Source organism: Vespa velutina, chromosome 13, assembly GCF_912470025.1.
Source record: "Vespa velutina chromosome 13, iVesVel2.1, whole genome shotgun sequence".
Classification (NCBI taxonomy): Eukaryota; Metazoa; Arthropoda; class Insecta; order Hymenoptera; family Vespidae; genus Vespa; species Vespa velutina.
In genome coordinates, this window is record NC_062200.1 from 737070 (window position 1) to 760888 (window position 23819).

General features: G+C 30.9%; 3 protein-coding genes across 13 annotated transcripts; all 3 read left to right on the plus strand.

Moving 5' to 3' along the window:
- The first annotated feature begins 720 nt into the window (after window positions 1-720).
- On the plus strand, window positions 721-7385 carry LOC124953898 (solute carrier family 23 member 1). Its single transcript, XM_047505932.1, has 14 exons — window positions 721-847; window positions 1055-1200; window positions 3430-3555; window positions 3696-3853; window positions 4749-4954; window positions 5206-5332; window positions 5426-5546; window positions 5761-6016; window positions 6097-6225; window positions 6330-6488; window positions 6593-6672; window positions 6757-6898; window positions 6978-7113; window positions 7176-7385. The coding sequence occupies exons 2-14, from the start codon at window positions 1168-1170 to the stop codon at window positions 7255-7257; spliced, it is 1755 nt and encodes a 584-aa protein (XP_047361888.1). The 5' UTR covers window positions 721-847; window positions 1055-1167; the 3' UTR covers window positions 7258-7385.
- A 209-nt stretch (window positions 7386-7594) lies between these two features.
- On the plus strand, window positions 7595-17357 carry LOC124953895 (sphingomyelin phosphodiesterase 4). Of its 6 annotated transcripts, none has more exons than XM_047505926.1 (16): window positions 7595-7945; window positions 8248-8547; window positions 8613-8715; window positions 8800-9031; window positions 9082-9322; window positions 9402-9514; window positions 9591-9749; window positions 9829-10000; window positions 10102-10287; window positions 10382-10600; window positions 10697-10789; window positions 10875-11051; window positions 11126-11355; window positions 11481-11785; window positions 11886-15846; window positions 16756-17357. In XM_047505926.1, exons 1-14 carry the CDS (start codon window positions 7919-7921, stop codon window positions 11617-11619), a joined length of 2391 nt encoding a protein of 796 aa, XP_047361882.1. In that variant the 5' UTR covers window positions 7595-7918; the 3' UTR covers window positions 11620-11785; window positions 11886-15846; window positions 16756-17357. The 6 variants fall into 6 exon arrangements, with proteins under 6 accessions (XP_047361882.1, XP_047361883.1, XP_047361886.1 ...); XM_047505927.1 differs by having other exon boundaries at window positions 11481-11727; XM_047505930.1 differs by having other exon boundaries at window positions 8248-8392; window positions 8507-8547; window positions 11481-15846.
- A 46-nt stretch (window positions 17358-17403) lies between these two features.
- Window positions 17404-23624, plus strand: LOC124953899 (adenosine receptor A2b-like). 6 transcript variants are annotated; one of them, XM_047505933.1, is made up of 5 exons: window positions 17404-17912; window positions 18388-18549; window positions 21077-21288; window positions 21814-22467; window positions 22556-23624. In XM_047505933.1, the coding sequence occupies exons 1-5, from the start codon at window positions 17630-17632 to the stop codon at window positions 22970-22972; spliced, it is 1728 nt and encodes a 575-aa protein (XP_047361889.1). In that variant the 5' UTR covers window positions 17404-17629; the 3' UTR covers window positions 22973-23624. The 6 variants fall into 6 exon arrangements, with proteins under 6 accessions (XP_047361889.1, XP_047361892.1, XP_047361891.1 ...); XM_047505936.1 differs by having other exon boundaries at window positions 21928-22467; XM_047505935.1 differs by having other exon boundaries at window positions 21077-21180.
- Window positions 23625-23819: the final 195 nt, after the last annotated feature.

The following is a 23819-nucleotide window of genomic DNA, read 5'->3' on the forward strand; positions in this document are numbered from 1 at the left end:
GACTGATTCGTAATTGTTGAAAATATTCCTAGTGTTATACATAAGCAAACTGATAGATTATTTTTAACATTGCATAGAACTATATAATTTATATTACGAAAGATTAAGCACGTTCCTTCTGTTCGATGATTTTTTTCAGTTTCCTCCTTCTAACGACTACTATTTTTTTTTTCATTTTCTTTTTATTCTTCTAAACAGAACACCATCTTAACAAGATTATTATAAATTGGTGCAATTGCAAATAACATTTTTCTGACATATTTTTATGGCACTGTTATATCAGAGAAAAAAAGGACTTTAGCTCGTACATATTAATTTACATAACACGACAGGTTAGCATATGTTCACCTACATTCTTATTATGATAATTATATTATAAATATAGCGTATGTTGGCAATGATCGAGAAATTTAACTTCGACTTGCCAACGTGTGAAACACAAAAGTAGAAGGTAGAGAACGAAATGGATCATAGAAGGACGTTTCGACGTTTATAGATAATTCTTCGATTATATTATTATTTGGAAAAATAATTGCGTAGAAAAAAGAATATATAGTGAGAAACAAAATAAGAGAGAGAGAGAGAGAGAGAGAGAGAGAGAGAGAGAGAAAGAGAAAGAAAGATAAAGAAAAATGTATTTAGTGAAAATGTTTATTTTATTCAAGATAGGAGACGGTGTTTATGTACGATCTTTTTGTGAAATGTCGAAATATTTAACTCCGATGAAGACGAAGTATGTCTTAACAGGCATTTAGTGATATATCAAGCCACGATCATTTCTATTGGCACAGTACGTCTTTAGCCTCAGATTAAGGAGGAAGTACTAACGGAGCATTACAAAACGATCGTACAATATATATACATATACATATATATATATATATATTTTTTTTTTACTTTATATTATATATTGACATATTATTAACTTTATACATGTCTATATATTCATATACATATATGTGTTTTTCTCCTTCTTTCTCTCTCTCTCTCTCTCTCTCTTGTTTTCATTTTCTCTATGTTATATAATATAATTTAAAAAAGCATTTGATTTAAGTGTTCGAAAAAAAGAAGAGAATATAATCGACGATAAGAAAGTGCAATTTTCATTGTTGACAATAATCAGACGAATTAGTTTATTCGTTGCGTCATTAACATCATCTTGTCGATATGAAACAAAACGGAATACCATTGAATGAAATAGTAAGTAAATTTAATTGACGAAGGTTAACAGTGAAAGATAAAAGTGAAGTTAAACTAATATATATATATATATATATATATTCTTTTTTTGTTCATTACTTCTTGTTTTTTAATGCTTTCGCATAATTTTAATGTATGTAAATCGACGTATAGCACGAAGCAAGTGATGAAAGTTCTATTATTTTGGATTATCAACGTAATCGATTATCTTTTTCATGATCATTTATACGAATAAGATAAATCAGTATATTAGATGTTTCGAAGGTTTATATGTTGTTTTTTTTTAATTGATTGTCCATAAAGAGAAAAAAAAAAGAAAAATTAAAAAGAAAAGTTGATCATTTATATTTTTGTATTTTACTAATCTTCCGATCAAACATTTTATTTTTATCGCCAAAATTTTCGGTGCATATATATACGTTATAACGATAGGATATATCGTTTAATTTTTTACTTAAATATATTTTTACGACATTAAAAAAATTAACATGTTATAGGATAATTTATTGTTAATATAATTTTCTAAATAATTCATATTAAAATGTATTTAATATAACTGTAATGTCTTTATAACATATAGAAACATAATTCATTCGGAGATAATCCTACGTTATCTTCTAATCTTTCTCTTTACTTATTGATAATAAATTTGATTCGGATAAAATTTTATGAGCATAGAAAAATATTGAAGAATGTTGAAAAATGTTGAAATTAAAATTCTTCTTAGATTCTTTCTTACATAAAATCATATCCCGTAGACTAATAGGAACTTATTAATGTATTTTTAGATTTTATAATAGATTTGTTATGCCCGTATATTCGTCAAGAATTGTTTGTGGCATCTAAGATAAATCAATTTTACTGTTTGAAAATCTACAGATCGTGAGAGATGCATTTCGTTCAATTAAATCGTTACAATGAGATAGAGCCATGCTTTCAATTAAACGTGTCACGTGAATATATATCTCGACGCTACACGCTTCCAGTTCATTTACATTTTCAATGAGTCCCAAGTTGTATATTAGACGATGAATCAACTGAACTTTCTGATAGATTAATCGAATATTTTATCGAGGACAAAAATCTCTTGATATTTTACTTTGTAATTATACTCTTGCTCGACAAAAAAACTCTTCTAGTTGACCATTACAAAAGTGTTCTCAGAATCGTTTATATATATTTATTAATAATTCATTTTTACATCGATCTACATAATAACGATCTAATCCAATGTAAAAGTGTTGTAATATATTATATTATAATAAGATATATATCTCGCCTAACTCTCGTAAAATCGATCTAATGCAAAATGTTAATTTGACTTATATTAACAATTATTGATAAAATAAATAGTCAATAAGAATAATTTTTTTCAGAACACATTTGTGTGTGATTGTACAGATAAATCAAAAAATTTAGTAATTACAAGTGACGATATAATAGGTTTCTTTAATTGTGTTTACTCAAAGTGATTACAATTAGGTCGTAATTATAGTGCGATGTATATCGTATAATAACACGGTAATCAATTTTCCGGCGTAAAGATGTCTTTGATAGGAAAAAATAGAAAACGGAAATGATGGCTTTAATTTTATATAAAATATTTGCTTGCTTGTTTTCAGATTTTTTATTGATTCGAAATATTTCCTTTTGTTCTCAGAACATTAAAATCAAATATTTATCCATCATCGTCATCAGGAACGCGTTTATCCTTTTACAATATCGAAATAACAAGTTCATTTCATTTAATCAAATTCTTACAAATTTTTCTTTATTTTATTTTCTTTCTCTCTTTTGTTTCATAGAGATTTTGCGCTTAATACAATAAATGCGGCCTTGATTATCATCATCATCATCATCATCATCATCATCATTATTAAACCGTATTAATTTATGCCGAGAGCGATATTTCAACGGTTTAAAGAAAAAAAAAAAAAAGGGGGATATATGGTCCGTAACGTAATTTTCTTACGTAATCCCGTTCGAAGTGGTATTTTTTTTGTCGCTTGAAATGAATGATCACGCATACGGAAGAATAGTAATCGCGACGAAGAGAAAAAATTATCATATATTAAAAGATTGAGGAAAAAAATTAGTATTTTTTTTTTCTTTTCCTCATTTTTTATTTCTCTTTTCCTTTTCCTTTTTTTTCTTCTTCTTGAACAAAATTTTTATCTTCCTCTAATCTAAATCATTTCAAACGTTTTTTATTTTATGACTTTGTTTTAGGACTTGGAAAATTCCGCGATAACTAATATCGAGGAAACGAAAATTTCTAAGAACAGAGGAGCTGATATTACTTATGGCATTGACGACGTGCCACCGTGGTATTTGTGCTTCTTTATGGCACTTCAGGTATTATTATCTTTTTTCTTTTTTTTTTTTTTTTTTTTTTTCCTACAAATATTAACACTATTTCAACGTCGTGGGAAAAATTTTGAAAATGTCAATAGAGAAAAGATTTCATAGAAACTTTTTTGTAATAATTTTTCTAGCATTATCTGACCATGATCGGTGCCATCGTTTCGATTCCATTCATCCTAACGCCAGCACTTTGCATGGCTGAGGATGATCCTGCCAGAAGTTACATAATCTCAACGATGATCTTTGTAACTGGTCTTGTTACTCTCTTGCAAACTACAATAGGATGCAGGTGATGATATTATCAATTATCATCTCACAACTTTCCATATCTTTCATATGTTAATTATCATCGTGCTGTGTACACATCGTCAATAAGATTAAATTAATGATTAATTATATACTCATAAATTATTACTAATCAATGATCGTTATCAATTCTTTCATAAGAATCTTATCGCCCCGAATCATATCGTGATCGATCATTTAAAAATTTATTTACTTTGTAGAAAAATTAGATTTTCGTTAATTTCCATGAAATAATTTTCATAATAATAATTATATAAATTATATAAAAGGTCGTATTTGAAACAAAAAAAAAAAAAAATATATATGTATATGTGTGCATATACACACACTCAACGTTATCTTGAGAATTATTGATTTAATGGTAAAATAAGTCGATAAACAGTTGTTTGCGTTAAACGCTTATTTAAATTCAATATCTATCATAAATGTATAAAAGAGGTTTACATTTAACGATACTCGAGCAGACACCTATAATTTATTGCACTGAGTGAATCATTATTGTAAAAAAAAGAAATTATATATACAGCTAGCTTTAAAAAAAAAAAAAAAAAAAAAAAAAAAAGAAGAAGAAAAACAAAAAGAAGAAGAAGAAAAGAAAAACCAAGTATTACCTTTGACTATTATCTTCAATGAAATCTGAATAATAAAAAGATGAGGTTTCGAATTATTTTTCTAACGGTCTCTAATCATAGATTGCAGTATTTAAAATATACAGTAGAGAATGTTTGTTTATAATTTATACTAACGTTTATAACCATTATCGGTAAAAAATACTTTAAATTATTCTTACGCCAAGAAGAAGGAAATGAGAATCAAATTGTAATTATATTCATTTTCATTATTGAATATTTAATAAGCCTTATTTATTTTTTCGTTAGATTACCATTGGTACAAGGTGGTACTATATCATTTTTAGTACCTACCCTTGCTATATTGAGTCTACCACAATGGAAATGTCCAGCGCCAGAGATTTTGGAAGCAATGTCTCACGAAAATCGTACGGAGTTATGGCAAATTCGTATGAGAGAATTATCCGGTGCAATCGCGATATCTGCATTGTTTCAAGTCATTGTTGGATTCGGAGGTATTCGATCATAGATTCAACGTAGAAATACAGACAGATCTATATCAACGTAGAAAATTCTACGTTAAATATAAGCTAATTAATTAGCATTGAAAATTTTGTCCTTGATTTTTTTCCTCTTTTCTTCTTTTTTTTTTTCTTTTTTTTTTTTCTTTTTTTTTTTTTTCTTGCAGAAGAAAATCAATTCTAATTTATTCGTATTGTAATTATAAGATTGAAATTGAATATATGAATTTTTGTTTGTCCGATAGGTATCATCGGATTAATGTTAAAATTTATAACTCCTTTAACGATAGTACCAACCGTCTCATTGGTCGGACTATCTCTTTTCGAGAATGCTGCGGAAGCTGCATCGAAACATTGGGGTATCGCTGCCGGGTATAATTCTATATATTTTCATTCTGCTTAATTAGGATTAAGGGTATCTTTGACGATGATGAACTATTTTAATAAAATTGTTTCTTTTTATAGAACGATACTAATGCTCACGATGTACTCGCAAATATTGATCAATGTATCTGTTCCGATAGTGATGTATCGTAAGGGCCATGGATTACGAATCGTCTGGTTCGAATTGTTTAAATTATTTCCCGTAAGTGTATTTCAACGTTATACATTTTTTATGAGTCGAACGAAAATGAGAGTATACGTCGTTGTACGCTTTAATGATTAATTTTACGACGTTACTCGTGTTCTTTCATGCATATCGATAGTTTTTGAAAGATCATAAATTCCCATCTATAATTATCATCTTCATCGGCAATTATCTGTGGATCTTCTTATGCCAATGACGATATTATTCGTAGGTACTATTGACGATTGTTGTAATGTGGATTATCTGTACGATTTTAACAGTCACCGATACTTTGCCCGTTGGTCATCCTGCTAGATCAGATAGTAAAATAAAAATTATCAGTGATTCTCCATGGTTTAGAATTCCATATCCTGGTCAATGGGGAGTACCTACGGTCAGTCTATCAGGTGTTCTTGGAATGTTAGCAGGTGTATTGGCATGTACAGTAGAATCTATCAGTTATTATCCTACTACTTCTAGAATGTGTGGTAAGAATCATGTATTTGATTATAAAAACATTAAGATCTACGTATGTATATTTATTAACAATGAAATAATGAATGTATAGGTGCTCCACCTCCACCCGTTCATGCTATTAATCGAGGAATAGGAATAGAAGGTCTTGGAACTATGTTAGCTGGTCTATGGGGTAGTGGCAATGGTACAAATACATTCGGCGAAAATGTTGGCACCATAGGTACACTCTCGTTCACCTTATCAGTTTCCTATTGTTAAAGTACACATTGACAGAACTATCATTAAGAATATATAAGATTTAATGTGTCCTTTCGTTTCCATTAGGTGTAACAAAAGTAGGAAGCCGTAGGGTCATACAATGGGCTTGTGGATTAATGATTTTACAAGGTCTAATTAGCAAATTTGGTGCCGTATTTATTATTATACCAGAACCAATAGTCGGTGGGATATTTTGTGTCATGTTCGGAATGATATGCGCATTCGGTATGATTTAATTTTTTTTTTTTTTTTTTTTTTTTTTTTTTTTTTTTTTTTTTTTTTTAAGCGTCCGTTCAACACAATTCATTTTTCTTTTTTTCCATTCATAGGTCTGTCAGCTTTGCAATACGTAAATTTGAACTCTTCGAGGAATTTATATATTTTAGGATTTTCTATCTTCTTCCCTATGGTCAGTGTTAATTAATAATTATTACAATATTATTGGAAAATATCAATTCGATTTCGAACAAATTTTATCTCCTTTAATATTTAGGTATTATCGAAATGGATGATAAAACACGCAGATGTAATAAATACAGGGAATGATATTGCCGATGGCGTTATTACAGTATTATTAAGTACAACTATTTTAGTTGGCGGTGTGATTGGTTGTTTATTAGATAATATAATACCAGGTAAAGTGAATTAAATTGAAATTGAACAATATCTCATAGGAATCAATTTTATACATACATTGTTTTAATCAAAATTAAGGTACTGACGAGGAACGAGGTTTACTAGCTTGGTCAAAAGAAATGGAATTAAATGTCGAAACGTCAGAAGAAAAACAAAGCGAGGAATATGTACCAAATACATTTGATTTTCCTATTGGAATGAAATTATTAAGAAGGTAATATTTAGATTCGAATAATAACAAAATAACATATATAATTTGAATATTTTATATCTTAGATGGAAATGGACGTCTTACTTACCATTTTCACCAACCTATAAGCCAAATTCTGGTGTATGTAAGTGTAGCACAAAAAAATAAATGTATATATTTAGGTTATATAAAAAAGACTTGTAGAATATATTCGTTATCGTATTATAGATTAGATTGAGATAAGATATTATTTGTATTAATTGCGTATATCGCATAAGAAATGTGCATTCATGTTATTTAATAATAAATTAATAATATATCCACACCGAAAATATATCCGATAATAATATGTGACAAGAACAACGAAATTGTTTACATGTTGATTATTTTGCAAAAGACAATATTAACAAAAATTACGAATATGAATAGTGGTCTTTTTAGGGCCTTTTTTTTTTTATAATAATAAAGGTTTTAAGCACGTTTTTCATAGCGACCGCAATGACAAAATTTCATAAGCAAGTCAATAGATATTGCACTGATTGGTGGATCCAATAATGGAAATCGAGTAATCTTTTCTTATTGGTCGACGCAATAACGTAGTTGGATGGATTTTCTCTGATTGGTAGGGGCAATAATGGAAGTTGATAGATTTTCTTTGATTGGTCGACGCATTGATGAAAGAAGTCAACGATTCTTGTTCTTCTCTCGAACATAATAATAGAAATAGCGCGAAATAAGTCAAACAGTCTGAATTATAATTCATATACGTTTACTCAATGTTATTTAAATATTGATAGTGTTGTATTTAAAAATATAAATAAATGTGATAATGACTACTTCCACAGATATTGCTACGGTAGTGTTTATAATGTTTACTTGTTTTAATATTTATTAAATTTCAATTTTAATTTAAACACAAGTTTAACCTCAAACTATTTTAAATATATATATATATATATATATGTATATATATATATTTATATTGAGATTAAAAATTAATAACTTTATATGAAATGTCGAAAATCTCTTTAAAACAATATGAATTTATATTGTGTGGCAGAACGTAATTTTTTAGTATGCATTAGTTTCATTAGTATATTGCGAAAGGTGATAATAATTGCATTAGATGATAACAGTAACAAAGGGGCTTTATTTCAGATAAGGGTACAGAGATACCTAAATATGCCATTGGTACAGAGATGTAGCGAGTTGGCAGTATTAATAGACGAATCAAGTACTACAGAACTACAACATGTATTTCCAATAATAATAGATTCACTGTTTGGAATAACAGATAATATCGGTTGGGGTTTGCATAATATTACTTACAAAAAAAATCCCCAAGAATATGAAATGCTGTATAATTTCCTTAGTCCACATGGACCAATATTTTCTCTTTGTTATAAATTACTTCCAGATTGTTACTTGAAATATAATTTTCCGGTATCATATTTGCCAGTAAGTTGTTTATAAGTTATATAGTTGAAAGTACTCATTATATCATATAATAAATATAATTTCAGTCAAAGATACGCTCGATGTTAGAGGAAGGTGTGATACCACCTTTTTATCTTGACAAAATTAGAGATGACCAAGGAACGAGAGTTCCGTCAGCTTTATTTATGAGTATCCTTTCAAATTCTCCTCATAATTAAATATATAAATTCAAATGAAGATAATATATAAATTGTTCCTTAACGGTTATCACATATCCCTTTGAGTATTACATTTTTCATTTCGCTTATCATTTGACGAATCCTTGGCTACAGATACAACAGCAAGAAAATGTTTGGGTAAATTGGGAAACAGTGTATGTTCAATCGGCTCATTATTATTTGCATCATTTTTTACCAAGAGATAATTCACCAGTTTTACCAATAATTGGGCCATACATAAAGAAAACTCCTCAAAGAAAATTGATGCAGTCGCCTGAAAATAAAAGGTAATATATCATTTTTTTTGCAAAGAAGAAATGCACTTTGTGTTTATCAGTTTTAAAATTTCAATTAGAGAATCTCATAGATTACAAACTCCAAGACTTTTGAGAGCATCAATATTATCGCCAGGATCTACCAATTTAGTGGTAGGAGTCCCTCAACAACAATGTCTTCCTCAAGTATGGAGAAGTGAGACAGTGATACAAGTATTTCTTGATTTTTGGATGGAATATACTGAAGACGATCATATGCCTTCTCAAATGAATATGTCGTATTCTACTCCTATTCCACATCGCGTAAGTAATCTAATTTATATTATAATATTTTTTTTTTTTTTTTTTAACCATTTTACGACATATAACACCTTTATTATAGCACAGCATTCATTCTGGTGAACATATACGTCTAGTTAGAGCATTTATAAAAACTTTACACGAATTTGCGAATAGTTCGATCGGAGATAAAAGTGCTATGGATGAGTTAAAAAGGTATTATGTCACATAATACATAGTTACATTGTTACATTGTCTAGGAAAGATAATAATATTTGATTAATCTTTAAAGGATTATTTTGCCATCTGTGCAAGGAAAAATCTATGTATTCCTTCGAAAAGCTATATATCATTGGCCTCTGGACAGTTCGTTTAGATTAATTTTGGAGGCATGGTTGAGTTTTATTCAACCATGGAGATATATTGCAGGGGTAACATATACAAAAGAAGGGTATGAGAGAATAAATTATGTCATTGATAAAATTATAAGTTTATAAGTACAATAAAACTTATACAATTTATAATTACAGCAAACCAGAGGAAGAGGAGAGGGGTAAAATACATGATCCAAACAGATGGATAACTTTTGTTGCTAATAATCTATTGGCTTATACGGTAATATTTCAACAATTATTACCACGCTTTATGAGAACTGATCTCGTGGCTCCGAAAAATGCTTTGATGCTATTTAGAGTTACAAAGGTAATGAGCAAGCTCTGTCTTATTTGGAGAATTCTTGTGTGTGTGTGTGTGTGTGTGTGTGTGTGTATATATATATATATTTTTTTTTTATCTTTGTAAAGGTATTTTCTCAACCGCATTTGGCAAGGATATTATCTGAAGTAGAAAGTTGTATGGATGATGCCAATCTTAATAGAAATCGTATGCAATCTAGTCAATGGACTTCCGTAGTAAGGCAACAAATCATGGAACTTGAAGGTCCAACTTATCAATACATTCCTATGTTTTCAACGACCACCATTACACAAGTATTTGTTATTTTTTCTTTTTTTTTTTTTTTTTTTTTTGTTTACAAAATTCTATTTATTTATTACCATCTTTTAATAAAATCGTACGTTCCAGGTAACTTTTTTCTTAAGTATAATCAAACAAGCACATTTAACAGCAACGAGTTTGATCGAAGCATTAGAAAAGAGGAAACGGAGTCAGCAATTTTTAGTTGCCCTATGGGAATTCTTTTACGGGGAAGAGAATTCGTCCGATGATATTTCTATAGAGGAACGTCGTAGGGTTCCTATATTTTTAGCAAACGCTCAGCAACAATTGATCGATATGTTCCAAGTAAAAAATATTTCAATTATAAAATCTTTTGTAACTTCGCATCGAAAATCAATGTATACCAATATATGTGTATATAAAGAGATTCATTGCTTTTAGATTTCATTAGAAGATATTCCACAAATAAGTATTACACCTGATCAGGAATATCACGATAGTATCCTCTCGACTTCTTTTCATCATCAGTCTCAGGTCTTTTAAATTTTACTTTCTATCATTGTTAACAATCTAAATTATTTTTATATTTAACTGACAGCTCAATATTGATTACGTTTAGGTGGATTCATCGTTAGATTCAAGTAGACCAGGTGTTTTTGTACCAATACCGGATGGAAGACAAAATTTTCGATACATCGAATATATGGGAGATCCAGAATTACAGCCAGTTCGTTCCAACGAATGTGCTTACCTAGTCAGAAATTTGTATAACTTTTGTTCTTATATTAATAACAAGGTAAATATTTTCTCTATATAATAGCAAACAATAGTGATTACAAATTTAATGAATAGATCCCTATGTATTTCTAGTATCAATACGAGATAAATACTTTATACAACAAGAGAAATTTTCTTGGAAGTATTTGTCGACAGGTACTTATACCGCCAACCACAATTGTAAAACTTCCAAAACGAACCATTAATGGTTTTTCAAGTGGTTCCGAAGAATTGATTCCTCCTCGATTGAGTTTAAGACGATTATCTAGTTATGGTTTTTTGATTTTTATATCAGCGAGTATGTTTATGGCATGGATCACAAAGTGCGTATTCACATATATCCTTAACGTTATTCATCGTAATTCTTACTTCAATAATTATGGTTTCAATAATTTTTTTTTTTTTTTTTTTTTTTTTTTTTTTTTTTTTTTTTTTTCATGATTCACAGTTACGGGATACTATGGTTATTGTGCCTAATGTTTTTTATATGGTTCCTATACATATTGATACGAGCAATTTTCGAACCATGGTTTCAATCAAGCACAAATACCTTTAGGCCAAACACAACCGCTTTTTCGATAAACTAAATCGTATTATAACCGAAGATTATACAAAAAAAAAAAATAAAACGAATCGCTTTATCTGATATGGACTAAAATATATGCGAGCATTAATTCGCAGCATCGTTTAAAAAAGTAAACAATAAAAAAAAACAAAAAAAAAAAGAAACAAAATTATTGCGAACGAATTATGGTAATTAATTCGCAAATGATTGTCACACAAGTTATATTGTAATCTATATGGAATTAGAGATATGTCAGATCCGATATATTTTTTATAAAATTTTTTACAGAACATTGAGATGAATGGAATAATGGAATAGATTGCAATTTTTTTTATAGAGCTATTGCCTTGTAAGGTATTAAAAAAAAGAAAAAGAAAAAAAAACGACACGAACGTAAAACGTGAAACTGGATTCACGTAAATAACTCGATCGGATATCTTCAGTTAAACATTAACATCGATAAAGGGTTTTTTAGAAAATTGGGTGATACCAATTTATTTCCGTAAAAGTATAATCATTCAATCAATACCACGTACATACTATCAATTATTATTTCTCCTGTTAGTCGTATTACATATATACAGATGTCTGTCCAGAACGTATATATGTACGTATATATGCATAGTTCGTTAACGTTGACATTGTGAAAGAGGCGAAAATTGTACTCCTTTTTCTATCGAACTCGACTTTTACCTCATTCAGAGTATATTCTGTTATTATATTAAAAAGAAAAAAAAAAGAAATGAACTAATGAAAAAAATTGCGATACGAAATATTCTTTTTTTTTCTTTTTCCTTTTTTGTTTTTCTTTTTACATTTTTTTGTTATGTTTTTCTTCTTTTTTTTTTTTTTTTTTTTTTTTTCGACCTTTTACGCCACACTTTATCATCGTATACGCATTTCTCTCTAATCTGTTTAATATCAGAATGAGTAGATAAGCCTCATCGAAATGTTATTATCATCATCGAGTACAGCTGGCTGCAGCTGTTCATTTGCCATTTTTACAAGAGAAAGGATTTTAATAAAATAAAAAAGGAAACGATAGATAGGACGATTATTACTTCGATTGATAACAATTATAATTATATTAAGAAAAAGAAAACGCACGAAAGAATGACTGTAAAAATGTATGATGATTTAATTTCTCTTGATTCCAATTTTTCTACAAAAAAAAGAAAAAAAAAAAAAAAAGAAAAATAAAAAGAAGGAAAAAAGAGAAAAGAAAGAAAGAAATAGTTGAGCTCAGTCCAGTTAATTCTGTCCGCAATAAAGTCTCGTTCCTTTATTAGCGAGTACGGGGTACGTAACAAGGGTGTAACAGTTTATCAAGTAGACACCTAATCTCGTATAAATTTTATTTAAAAAGAAATAAAAAAAAAAAGGAAGTACACACACGAGGTACCCTTTCCCTCACTCTCTCTCTCTCCCTCTCTCTCTCTCTCTCTCTCTCTCACACACACACACACACACACACTTTCTCTGATATCTTAAATTGAATTTAATTAAAAGAGACAAAGTTCTTCATACGATACGATTTGTTAAAAGGAAAGATTCCCTTGCAATTTTTCGAGTGATTAGAAGAAATAGGTGAGAGTTGATAAAATAAAACTCGTTATATTTTACGTTGCGTGTTACTCTGTGACCGATAAAAAAAAAAATAAAAGAAATCTCATCGGGTCGTAAGAAACTTGAAACCTCGAGAGTACAGGTTCTACGTGTTTGAGACCTTTTAATTGGATCTCGCAACGCATCAGATAAGTATACGACGAACAGAAATTTTTAATGTTTTTCAAGTGCGAACAAGCGAACAAAGAAAAGAAAGAAATTTTCTTAGAACTAAAGAAATAAAAATCTCGAGACATTTCTATCGTTCGTAAATTTGAAAAATGTTTTCTCTGTTCTATTAAAACAGATATGAACGAGCGAAAAGTTTTCCGATGTCATTTAAAAATCTCCGAAGATATTCTAATACACTCTCCGATCAATATTTTCTTCGGATATCAAAATGAATATCAAATTTGTCTTATCTATATTTTACAGATTTAGATCTGTACTCTCTCACTTTTTTGAGGATAGAAATAATTCGACGTATATTTCAATGATAATCACTGAATTAGTCGATCATATCTAGGAAGATAGTAGTCGAAGAAAGATATTCCAGGTGGGTTGGTATGACACATTAGATATATTAAGCCATTAATTTGATCTTCATCGTGGCGTGAATGTATTTACACGTCTTAGAAAGTGTAACACGTGTAACAAGTGTAATACGAATACGAACAGTTTTCGATTTGATATGAGAATGAGAACGACGAACGCTATATATCTTATACATACTTAAATACATATGTATTTATATACCTATATATATATATATATATATATGCATATGTATGTAGGTAGATATATCTTTATCTCTTTCCTTATCGAGAGGAAGATCATCGTGTCCCAAGAGAAAAAGTTTAAAGGAAAGAATCATTGAGTTTCTTCGACGTGCTTTGACATGTCTTTATACAATGTCAAACGCTCTCTTGTGGACTAGTTAAGTACAATGAGTTCATCTGAATTATCTCGAATGGGCTTGTTCACCGTTCGTTAAGCCTTCCATCGCAACGTGTATGTGTATATGTGTTTGCGAGTGCATCTACGTGTACTTGTCTCTTTAAGTCGATGACACATACACATTTTTCTCATTGTGTAATATTAATCGTCTGTTATCTGTTCATACAATGAAATCACAACTTCCTTTTTTCCTATTTATTATTTCCCATTAGTTTCTTATACGATAGTATCTAGCATCTATGTATATTTCGTATCTCTCGTTATGTTCAAGATATACAAAATTGTTTCTATAGAAGATAAGGAATGGTCGATCGACATCTTAATAAAACATTTATAAAGTTTCTTTACCTCTTCCTCATTGATACGCCGAGTCTCTCGAGCATCTCGATGTCATTTCTTTTTTCTTTTTCTTTTTTTTTTTTTTTCAAACTATACCGATAACCAAAAGAAATCTCACGTTTAACGATATTTTTCTTTCGATTCATTTTATATCCCTAATAAAAGTCTTAATTATTTCGTGAATAAATTCTGATAAAAAATAAAAATGTTATCACTTCCCCCCCTCTCTCTCTCTCTCTAAGTTAAACGTTTAACCACTTGTTCGATCGTGTATATAGGTATTATTAGAATCAAGTATAGCGAAGGTCGAGAGTACGATTATTTTATTAGGATACAATTATACGTTAATAGATAAAATAATCTTTTTTGTTTTTTTTCTTTTGTAATATATCTAGCATATATCATATATGTATAGTTAAGTCTATAAACGTCGTATTATTTTCGAGGTATCAATAAAAAAAAAAAAAAAAAAAAAAAAAAAAAAAAAAAAGAAGAAAAAACGTTTATTTATCATCAAACAGAAATTTAATTATTTGACATCCTTTTTTTCAGCTTTGAAAGAGCATTGAAACGCGTGTCACAAAAGTTAATCCTTGGTAATACCCGAGAACATGATATCCCACTTTAAATATATATCACAAAACCACCGTCAACGCAAAAGGTAGAACGAAAAATATCCAGACTCATTTGTCTGGTCAACCTTGACAGCAATCCGATCCTGATTTAATGTCGTCTCATATAATAAATATCTTCTTATTATAATTAAAATGATTTTCACCTCTAGAGATAAAATTCTTATAGAATAGAATTAAATAATAGACTACTCGGATAAGGAAGAAGGAGAAAGAATGAAAAGAAAATGTTATCCAAAACTTTAACTGTAATTTATAACGTCGTTACGGTCAATCCAACGATCCGGAAATTCAGCTTTTAAGGATCTATAAACTTTCACGGTAAGCAATCGAGAGATTAACTTTCTGTGAAGTTCGTTAGAGTTTCTCGAGGTATGAAGTGAACGAACTTTTCTTATTTAATTGCTTTAAAAAGGATTACTTTGAAAAAGAAATCTTTTGTCATTTTTCTTTTCTTTTTATTTTCTTCTTTTTCTTCTTCTTCCCTATATTTCAGATATTCATTTTTGTCGACGATCTTTTCGACTGGAATTAAATCATTAATTAACGAAGCTTAATTAATTCGAAGTTTGTAACTTGTCCATTTCATTCATTCGAACGTTTCAATGCGAGATGTTATTGATGAAAGAATAAAACGTAGCTTTGTTGTAGGGAGATAGTAGCAGGTTCGTTACAGTTGCGAATACGAGGAAGCTTGCACATCCTCTTCTTCTCTGGTATATATATATATATATATATGTACAGCACGAATACATTGCAACAATCAACTCTATTTTCCACCACCATCGCCACCACTACAGCCATCACTGCCTCCACCACCTTCATCTCCACCACCACCACCACCACGACCTCCAGTAACATTTCCACCCACCTTTAGCAGCGTGTCCCTGTGTGTCACGAGGAGTCACTCAGTTACACGCTACAGGGTTGAGAAGTCGGACGCAATAACATTCTTCGTTTGATCGCCGTTCGTTATATTAATTCAACAATTCAATCTTGACGAAGTTTCGATCATAGGAGATACGTTAACGATTGCCCAATACCGATTTAAATTTCGCGCCTTTTTTTGTGGCAATCCGCGCGGTCACGTTCACTTTTCTAATTAACTTTCCCGCTCCGACGAGATTGACAATAAATAATACAAAGTGTTGTGTTGGAAAACTTGAAAATTTCTATTCGATATTCATATAGTTTTTATATGTTTAATTAACGAAATATTTTCTTTTATATCGGAAAAGTTGAAAGTTCTCTTTAGCAATTTCTATATATATATATATACCCAAATATGTGTCGAAAGGAATGCGCCCAAAACGTTCCGTCAAAGTTTCGAAAGTTCATAATGTATATTCGATAACAATTTCAAATTCTCGTTACACAAAGTTTTTGGAGTTTCGCGTCCGTAGGAAATTTAAATAATCGCATTTACTCGAATAATAGGACAGAAGTTCGAGGTCAAGCACTTAATCTTCCAGTAATATCTCAGATTACCTAGGATCCGATGATCCATTTACGACGATATTGATTGATATTGATATTCGACGATCGTTAAGATACGTCATTAATCTTAACCGAAAGTGATCTATATAACTAATTCGATTTATTTGTATCTTTCTTCATTTGCGTAGAATGTAGAAAGAAGCTTGTGATAGCAATTAGGATGAGATTGGTATGACGATTATCAATATATTATAAATAACAGAGAACATCTGGCAAGATGTTTTTCATTATTGAAATTATAACATGGATCATCTTTCGTATAAAAATTAGCGTAAAAACGATGACGAGAGAAAAGAGAAGAAAGGGAATGCTTTTAAAATATTTCAAGGATTACGAATTATTGGAAAAGGATTAAATATTAAAAGTTAAAAGAAAATTCTCAATGATAGGATGAATTATCGATAATTGAGAAAATTTTGTCGAGGAGGATGATTATCGAGAGGTTATTCTCGAATTCGTCGACCTCGTGTTGTAATTCGTTCGATCGCATAGAGGTAGAGATCGCGTGCCACGAAACATTATAAATTAAAACCAAAGGAGGAGGAAGTTTCCTCGTGAACGAGCGGACCTTTTCTCTCGGTCACTAGAAAAAATGCGTGTCGATTGACGAGAGAAAAAAATAGAAAAGGTTTTATGGTCTCACGCGAAGGCCATTAGAAAGAAAAAAAAAAAAGAAGAAAAAAAAAGAAAAGAAAAAAAAGAGAAAAAAATAAATAAATAAATAAATAAAAATAGAAGTAAAAGAGAGGAAGAGAAAAAGAGAAAAAAAAAAAAGAATCGACGAACGAAGGACGAAAAGAGAGATAGAAAAAAAAAAAAAAGAAAAAGAAAAAAGTAGAAAAGGAAAGAGCAGAAGAGCGCAACGAGAGAAAAAAAAGAAAGAAACAGAGAATAAAATAAACGCAGGGAGTAAGACGCGGTGGGAGGTGGTGGGTTCCTGAGGGATACGAAACCCAAAGAGAAGTAAAGGATAATTTCGTATTTTTAAAAGATAAGATCGTAATGGAATTTCCATCAAACTTTACTGAGCTATCCGACAATTTAAATTACACTGTCAGCACCTTCAACACTTCCTATACGAATTACAATCAACTTAATTTACCCTATACCGTTTGTGAAATACTCGTTGCTATATGTGCCGTATTTGGAAACGGTCTGGTCATCATAGTCTTCGGTAAGGAAAAGAAATTACGAAGACGTACGAATTACTACATCATCTCTTTGGCAACGGCCGATCTTCTCGTTGGTCTATTTGCGATACCCTTCGCCATACTCGCCAGTATAGGTTTGTAACTTGCCAGTTGATAATTTTTCCCCAGTAATAATAATTATTATGTTAATTTCTTATCAAACATTTCGATATCTTTAATTTCATACAAGAGCGAGGTTTACGTTAGCGTTTTAAAAGATTGTGCGATCTATGACGTAACACAAGTTAACGTAATATGGTTGATCGAAAGGAAACGTTAATTCTATGGTTGCATCATAAACGAGCTATACCGTTAAAAACGTTATTCAGATTAGTCTACGTTTCTTGAATAGTAGAGTACGGACAAATTTTGTATGCTCGTATATTTCTTAATCGATCAATGAAAAGGATCGAACAATTAATACGTGATATGATTATTGTTTATCCACTTATTGTGATTTATGATTTAATCTAAATTCAAAGAAGATTATTTCATATTTGTTTTCTTTGTCTTTATTTTTTTTCTCTCTCTCTTCTTCTTCTTCTTCTTCTTCTTCTTCTTCTTTCACAGGTCTACCAACAAATTTACACGCCTGTCTCTTCACAGTCTCAGTGCTTGTTGTACTCTGCACGATCAGCATCTTTTGCCTCGTGGCGGTATCCGTAGATCGTTATTGGGCTATTCTTCATCCCATGGGATATTCTCGTACTGTTCGTACGAAAACTGCCATAGGTGAGGACGAAAATAATCACAGAGCATAGAGAATTTTTTTTTATTTTCATAGAAGACCTCTGCGAAGTTGATTCTTTCCTTTTTGTTTTCTTTTCTTTTTTTTTTTTTTTTTTTTTCAATACAAATATATTAGAGAAATCTAATTCGAGAGTAAAGACACTGAAAGAGACAAAGAAACAGAATCGTCTCTGTTTCAATGGTAAAAAATGAACGCGTTAAGTAGAAAGAACCGATAATTTTTCAGACGTCAAAACGAATTACACTCTTTTTCTTTCTTTTTTTTTTTTTTTTTTTTTTTTTTTTTCTTTCGAAAGAAAAGTAACGTTTTAGAGGTATTAATTGAATTACACCGACTCAATTGTATTCGTTATATTGAATCTAATTAAGCCAACTCGTTTGCTTCTTGGAAAGGAATTTTGCATGATCTCTTTCTCTCTCTCTCTCTCTCTCTTTCTCTATCTATCTATCTATCTATCTATCTATCTCTATCTCCAAGTTTATTTGATCAAGGAGAAGTACGAAATGATATTACAAAGATACTCGCAATTATACAAGTTTCAGAAGTAACATAAGTTTCAAAAGTTCTATGTGTGTGTATGTGGGTGAAAGTTCACCAACTCGTGTATGCTACGAAGTATTCCAAGCTTGTAAACTATTTCCTTAAAAAGAAAGAAAGAAAGAAAGAAAATATAATTCTTTCCAGCTATGCTGCTCGTCGAAAATTAAAAAAAATTTTTGCTACTTATTTAATACGTTCCTCCGTGTATTTTAATAAAAAAAAAAAAAAAAAAAAAAAAAAGAGAAAAAAACGAAGAAAGAAAGAAAAAAAACAAGCGAAAGAAAAGACCATTCAGATCGATACACACAATAGCACGATATTGCAAAGGAGCTTGAAAAACTTTATTTAAACTATCCTATACGCGAAGATATTGTATCGAATGGTACCTCCTATTTATCTGAAAGACATTCGAAGTACTCTAATGGAAAAAACTAACTTTGAAATAAAATTTCACAGTGTCATATATAATGACGAGACATGAAATAAGACGAAAGTTCCTTTTATTTTCTTTTTACGTCTTTCATTTTTCTTCTTTTCTCTCTTTCTCTCCCTTTATTTTTTCTTATTTAATTAACGAAATAGAAACACGATAAATTTTTCATGAATACCCATGCGAATTAAAATTCTCAGTAGATAATATTTTTAGTAATTACATTCTAATTCTCCAAAGTGATCAACCTTCTCCGTTACCTATACTCATCAGGTGCAGAAAGCCTAATTGTTGCTTCGTTACTCGACGTTCCTAAACACGCACATGGAATTCTAATGTCATCCATACAATTATACTCGGAACATTCAAGTTCCTCCGATTTAATTGGGTACAAGAATCATTGTCCTTCCAAGTTCCTCTGATTCAATTGGGCACAAGAATCATTGTCCTACTCCTCTATAAAGAGTCATTGATATATATATATATATATATATGTTTGTAATAATCAAGGAACAAGCAAATTATTAGATATAATAAAATGAAGTACACACAAATGTATTATATATATATATATATACTTTAACAATCGAAAGTATAGAATATCATTGAACTAGATAAGGATTATAGTGCGTGTAAAGGCAAATTAATTAAGAAAATCGATATTAGATAGGGGAGAAAGAGAGGAAGAACTTAGCCGTGAAAATCGATTTGAGAAAAAGTGTGAGAGAAAGAGAGAGAGAGAGAGAGTAAAAAAAAAGAGTTTGCTAAAAGTACGAGCAACCATTTCCCCCTATCCATTCGATTTCCGAATAGAGAGTGATTCTTTCTCGATTTTCACTTTCTTACAAATCGATGAGTTCCTAGATTTGATTCATCCACGTTTCACGAATTACTTTCATCGACGATTGATCTTATGATTAGTTGGAGAAAGTATTAATTTTTCTTTTCTTTCTTTTTTTTTCTTTTTTTTTTTTTCTTTTTCTCTTTTATCCTCTTTCATCTCGTTCGCACTCAAATTATGCAGTTCGTCGTGTGTAAACTTGAAACGTGCTGAAAGAAAATCAATTAAATCATCACACTCTCTCTCTCTCTCTCTCTCTCTCTCTCTCTCTCTCTTTCACTCGTTCTATCTTATTTTTCTTCTTTTTCCAACTACGTAACAGCAATTAATTGAAGCGTTTCGCCTGTATATGGCACGGCTGATTTTAATTACGAGTTCGTTCGAACGATAACAACGTTTTACGTGTGCGTGCGTATGTGTGTTTGTGTGTGTGCGTGCGTGCACGTATGAAAAAGGAGAGAGGGAAGAAAGAAAAAGTGTGTGTTTGCTTTTGGCACGGATCGATGATGTTCTTTTCTCGTGTACGCGTGAAATCAAACGATATCTCTGTTACTTCTTTTCAAAAAATAACACTCGCTTCTCTGAAAGGAAAAAAAAAAAAAAAAGAAACAAAAGAGAAAGAAGAAATGAGAAAATAAATAAAAGATAAATATCTCTGTTGTTTATATAGATATATTCCTTTTTTTTTTTTTTTCAGGTATAATCTGCGTATGTTGGATCACCGGTACATTGGTAGGCTTCTTACCACTTTTTGGATGGAACGCTGGAAAAAAATCCGACGAAAAGTGTATATTCACTCAGGTGATGGACTACGATTATCTGGTCTTCCTCTATTTCGCTACCATCATATTCCCAGCGTTATTAATTGTCGCATTTTATGCCCTTATATACAGGGTAGTTGTAAAGCAGGTCAGTCATATTCGAAATTATATAAGGAATCATCGGAGTCCACCAACAATACCCCAATTCGTCCCCGCTCGTAATCTCTTCGAAAAGTTTTAGCCCTTCGAGCATCGCTTTCGAGTTAGAAAGATTAGATATCTCTCTTATCTTTAATAGATTCGAACGTTAATAATCGGCTTATGTAAATTTAGACTTTGTTTCTTTTCTTTTTCTTTCTTCCTTTTTTTCTTTTTATAACATCGGCGCTTAACCCTCAAATGCAAAAAGAAAAAAAAAAAAAAAAAAGAAAAAAAAAAGAAAATAACAAAATGAACAAAAACTAAACTCTCTTCTCTGTTTCTTTCTTTCTAGCATTTACAATACTTACATGCATACATACATACATGCGTGCATGCATGCATGCTTGGCATCATTCAAGGCAATCTCTCTCTCTCTCTTTCTCTCTCTCTCTCTCTCTCTCTGATTCGATAGATCTTTTAACATCCAACGTATATTTTAAGTTCTAAATTAAATTCCGTTGTTTAAATTCAGGAAAAAAGTCCCTTTTTGGATTCGAGGGTTAAGACGGAACGACGAACTTCGAAAGATGCTAAGTACCGATCCCGTTTGCTCGATGGGAAAACACGATCGACGGGATGCTTTCAGTTGCAGCAGATAGTCACGATGAATCCAGGACGTCGTACTGGTAGCATTTCTGGTCTTGCTGGTGGTACTACCTCGGCTACTGGTGTTACTGGTTCTGGTCTTGCTGGTGGTGGCGGTGGTGGTAACCATCACACAACCGGGACGATGCAACGTTTCAAGCGCGATGTCAAGGCCACACAAAATCTATCCCACATAGTAATATTCTTCATCATCTGTTGGTTCCCTCTTTACACGATAAACTGCGTGATGGCTTTCTGTCCGCGTTGCCAAGTCAACGAGTTCTTCATGAATCTCTGTATCATTTTGTCTCATTTAAATTCAGTCGGAAATCCTCTTCTTTATGCCTATCATCTTAAAGACTTCCGTGAGGCACTGAAGAATTATTGGCGTTTATTATTTTCGAATGGCGAAGTTAAGTCTAACGTTATTAACGTCATTCACGAAAGAGGATCCCTAGCTGGTTCGCAAAGACAATTTCATAGACAATCCTTCGTTGGTACTTTGCCGATTAGAAGCCAAAGGTCCAGTCTTTTGAGACAGGTAATCCATTCTAATTTTAATCTAGTTTTAATCTAGGTATATATACTAATCGTACCTTTTTGATAAAATTGAACGATGGTTGTTAAAGGTGACGGATTTTCAAGCTAAAGAAATGTCTTCGTTGAGTCGTGCATCTTCCATTCGTGACAAAGAGGAACGTAAGGAGCCAATGGTTTCATCGAGTTCTTCACCGAGCGAAGAAATACGACGTAGCAGCTGCGAATATCCTTTAAACGAAGATAGTCCTTCCTCAACGTGCGAAAGAAGTTCCTTGGAACGTTTCGAATCTGCTGATACTCCATCAAAGGAGGATTCGCAAATGGAATTACAAATTTATAAAGCTCTCGCAGCCATTCCAACATCGTCGGAAGTAGATCGTTCCGATCGTTTCGAGGAACTCCCACCCACCTCGATTTTCATAATAGAGGCGGATGTGAATCGAACTGTGTCGAATCGAGATGAATGTGAGGTGAATTCGAACGAGAGGCAGGACGAGGGAGGATAATCCCTTTCGAGAGAATAATTTATGGTTTCAACGATGTATATACGATAATGCATTGCATGCATACGAATGCAATTCGTTGATTGACTCTGATCTGATTGGTCGATGATCTATGTCAAGTTCGAATGCGCGATATTTGAATGTTCGATGTTGGTACTACGTGTGCCCTAAGAATTCTTCATTGTATATAATATATATTCAATATAATGTTTTATCTTGAGATATGATTAAAATCGTTAAGACTGTTTGTACAAAATTAACATCGACTGACCATACTGAGATTACGTTTTACGCTTCTTTCAAGTTATACATTTCGAACGCAATGAAGATCGGCATCTAGATCGTATCATTCATCACAAAAATATATGGATGACATGACTATGTATATATCAAAGGAGAAAACAAATGATTTTTCTATGAATATCGATAAATTACTTATGATAAGTTATTAAAACATATCCATGACGAAACTAAAGATCTCATTGAATGTCCCGAATTGTTTTCTCGTAAAATCAATCTAATAATGTAATAATTCATATCTTTTACGAGCTAAATCATATACACAATAGTTGTATAAATACTTGAATGATGTTGTGTCTAATCGAGGTATGTGTATTTTAACACACAAAATATCGAATTAAATTTATAATATATATTCGTCATTTAGAAGGAATATTACACGAATATTTCATATTATTACATCGCTCTGTTGTATTAACAAATGTTATAATCGAAATGAATTTTAAATAATCGAAGCGTTCGGTATACTTATTAACTAGTAAATAAAAATTATTTGAATTTGACCGCTTCAATAACGAGCTATCTGCTGGAGAACGTATGAACTAATGTG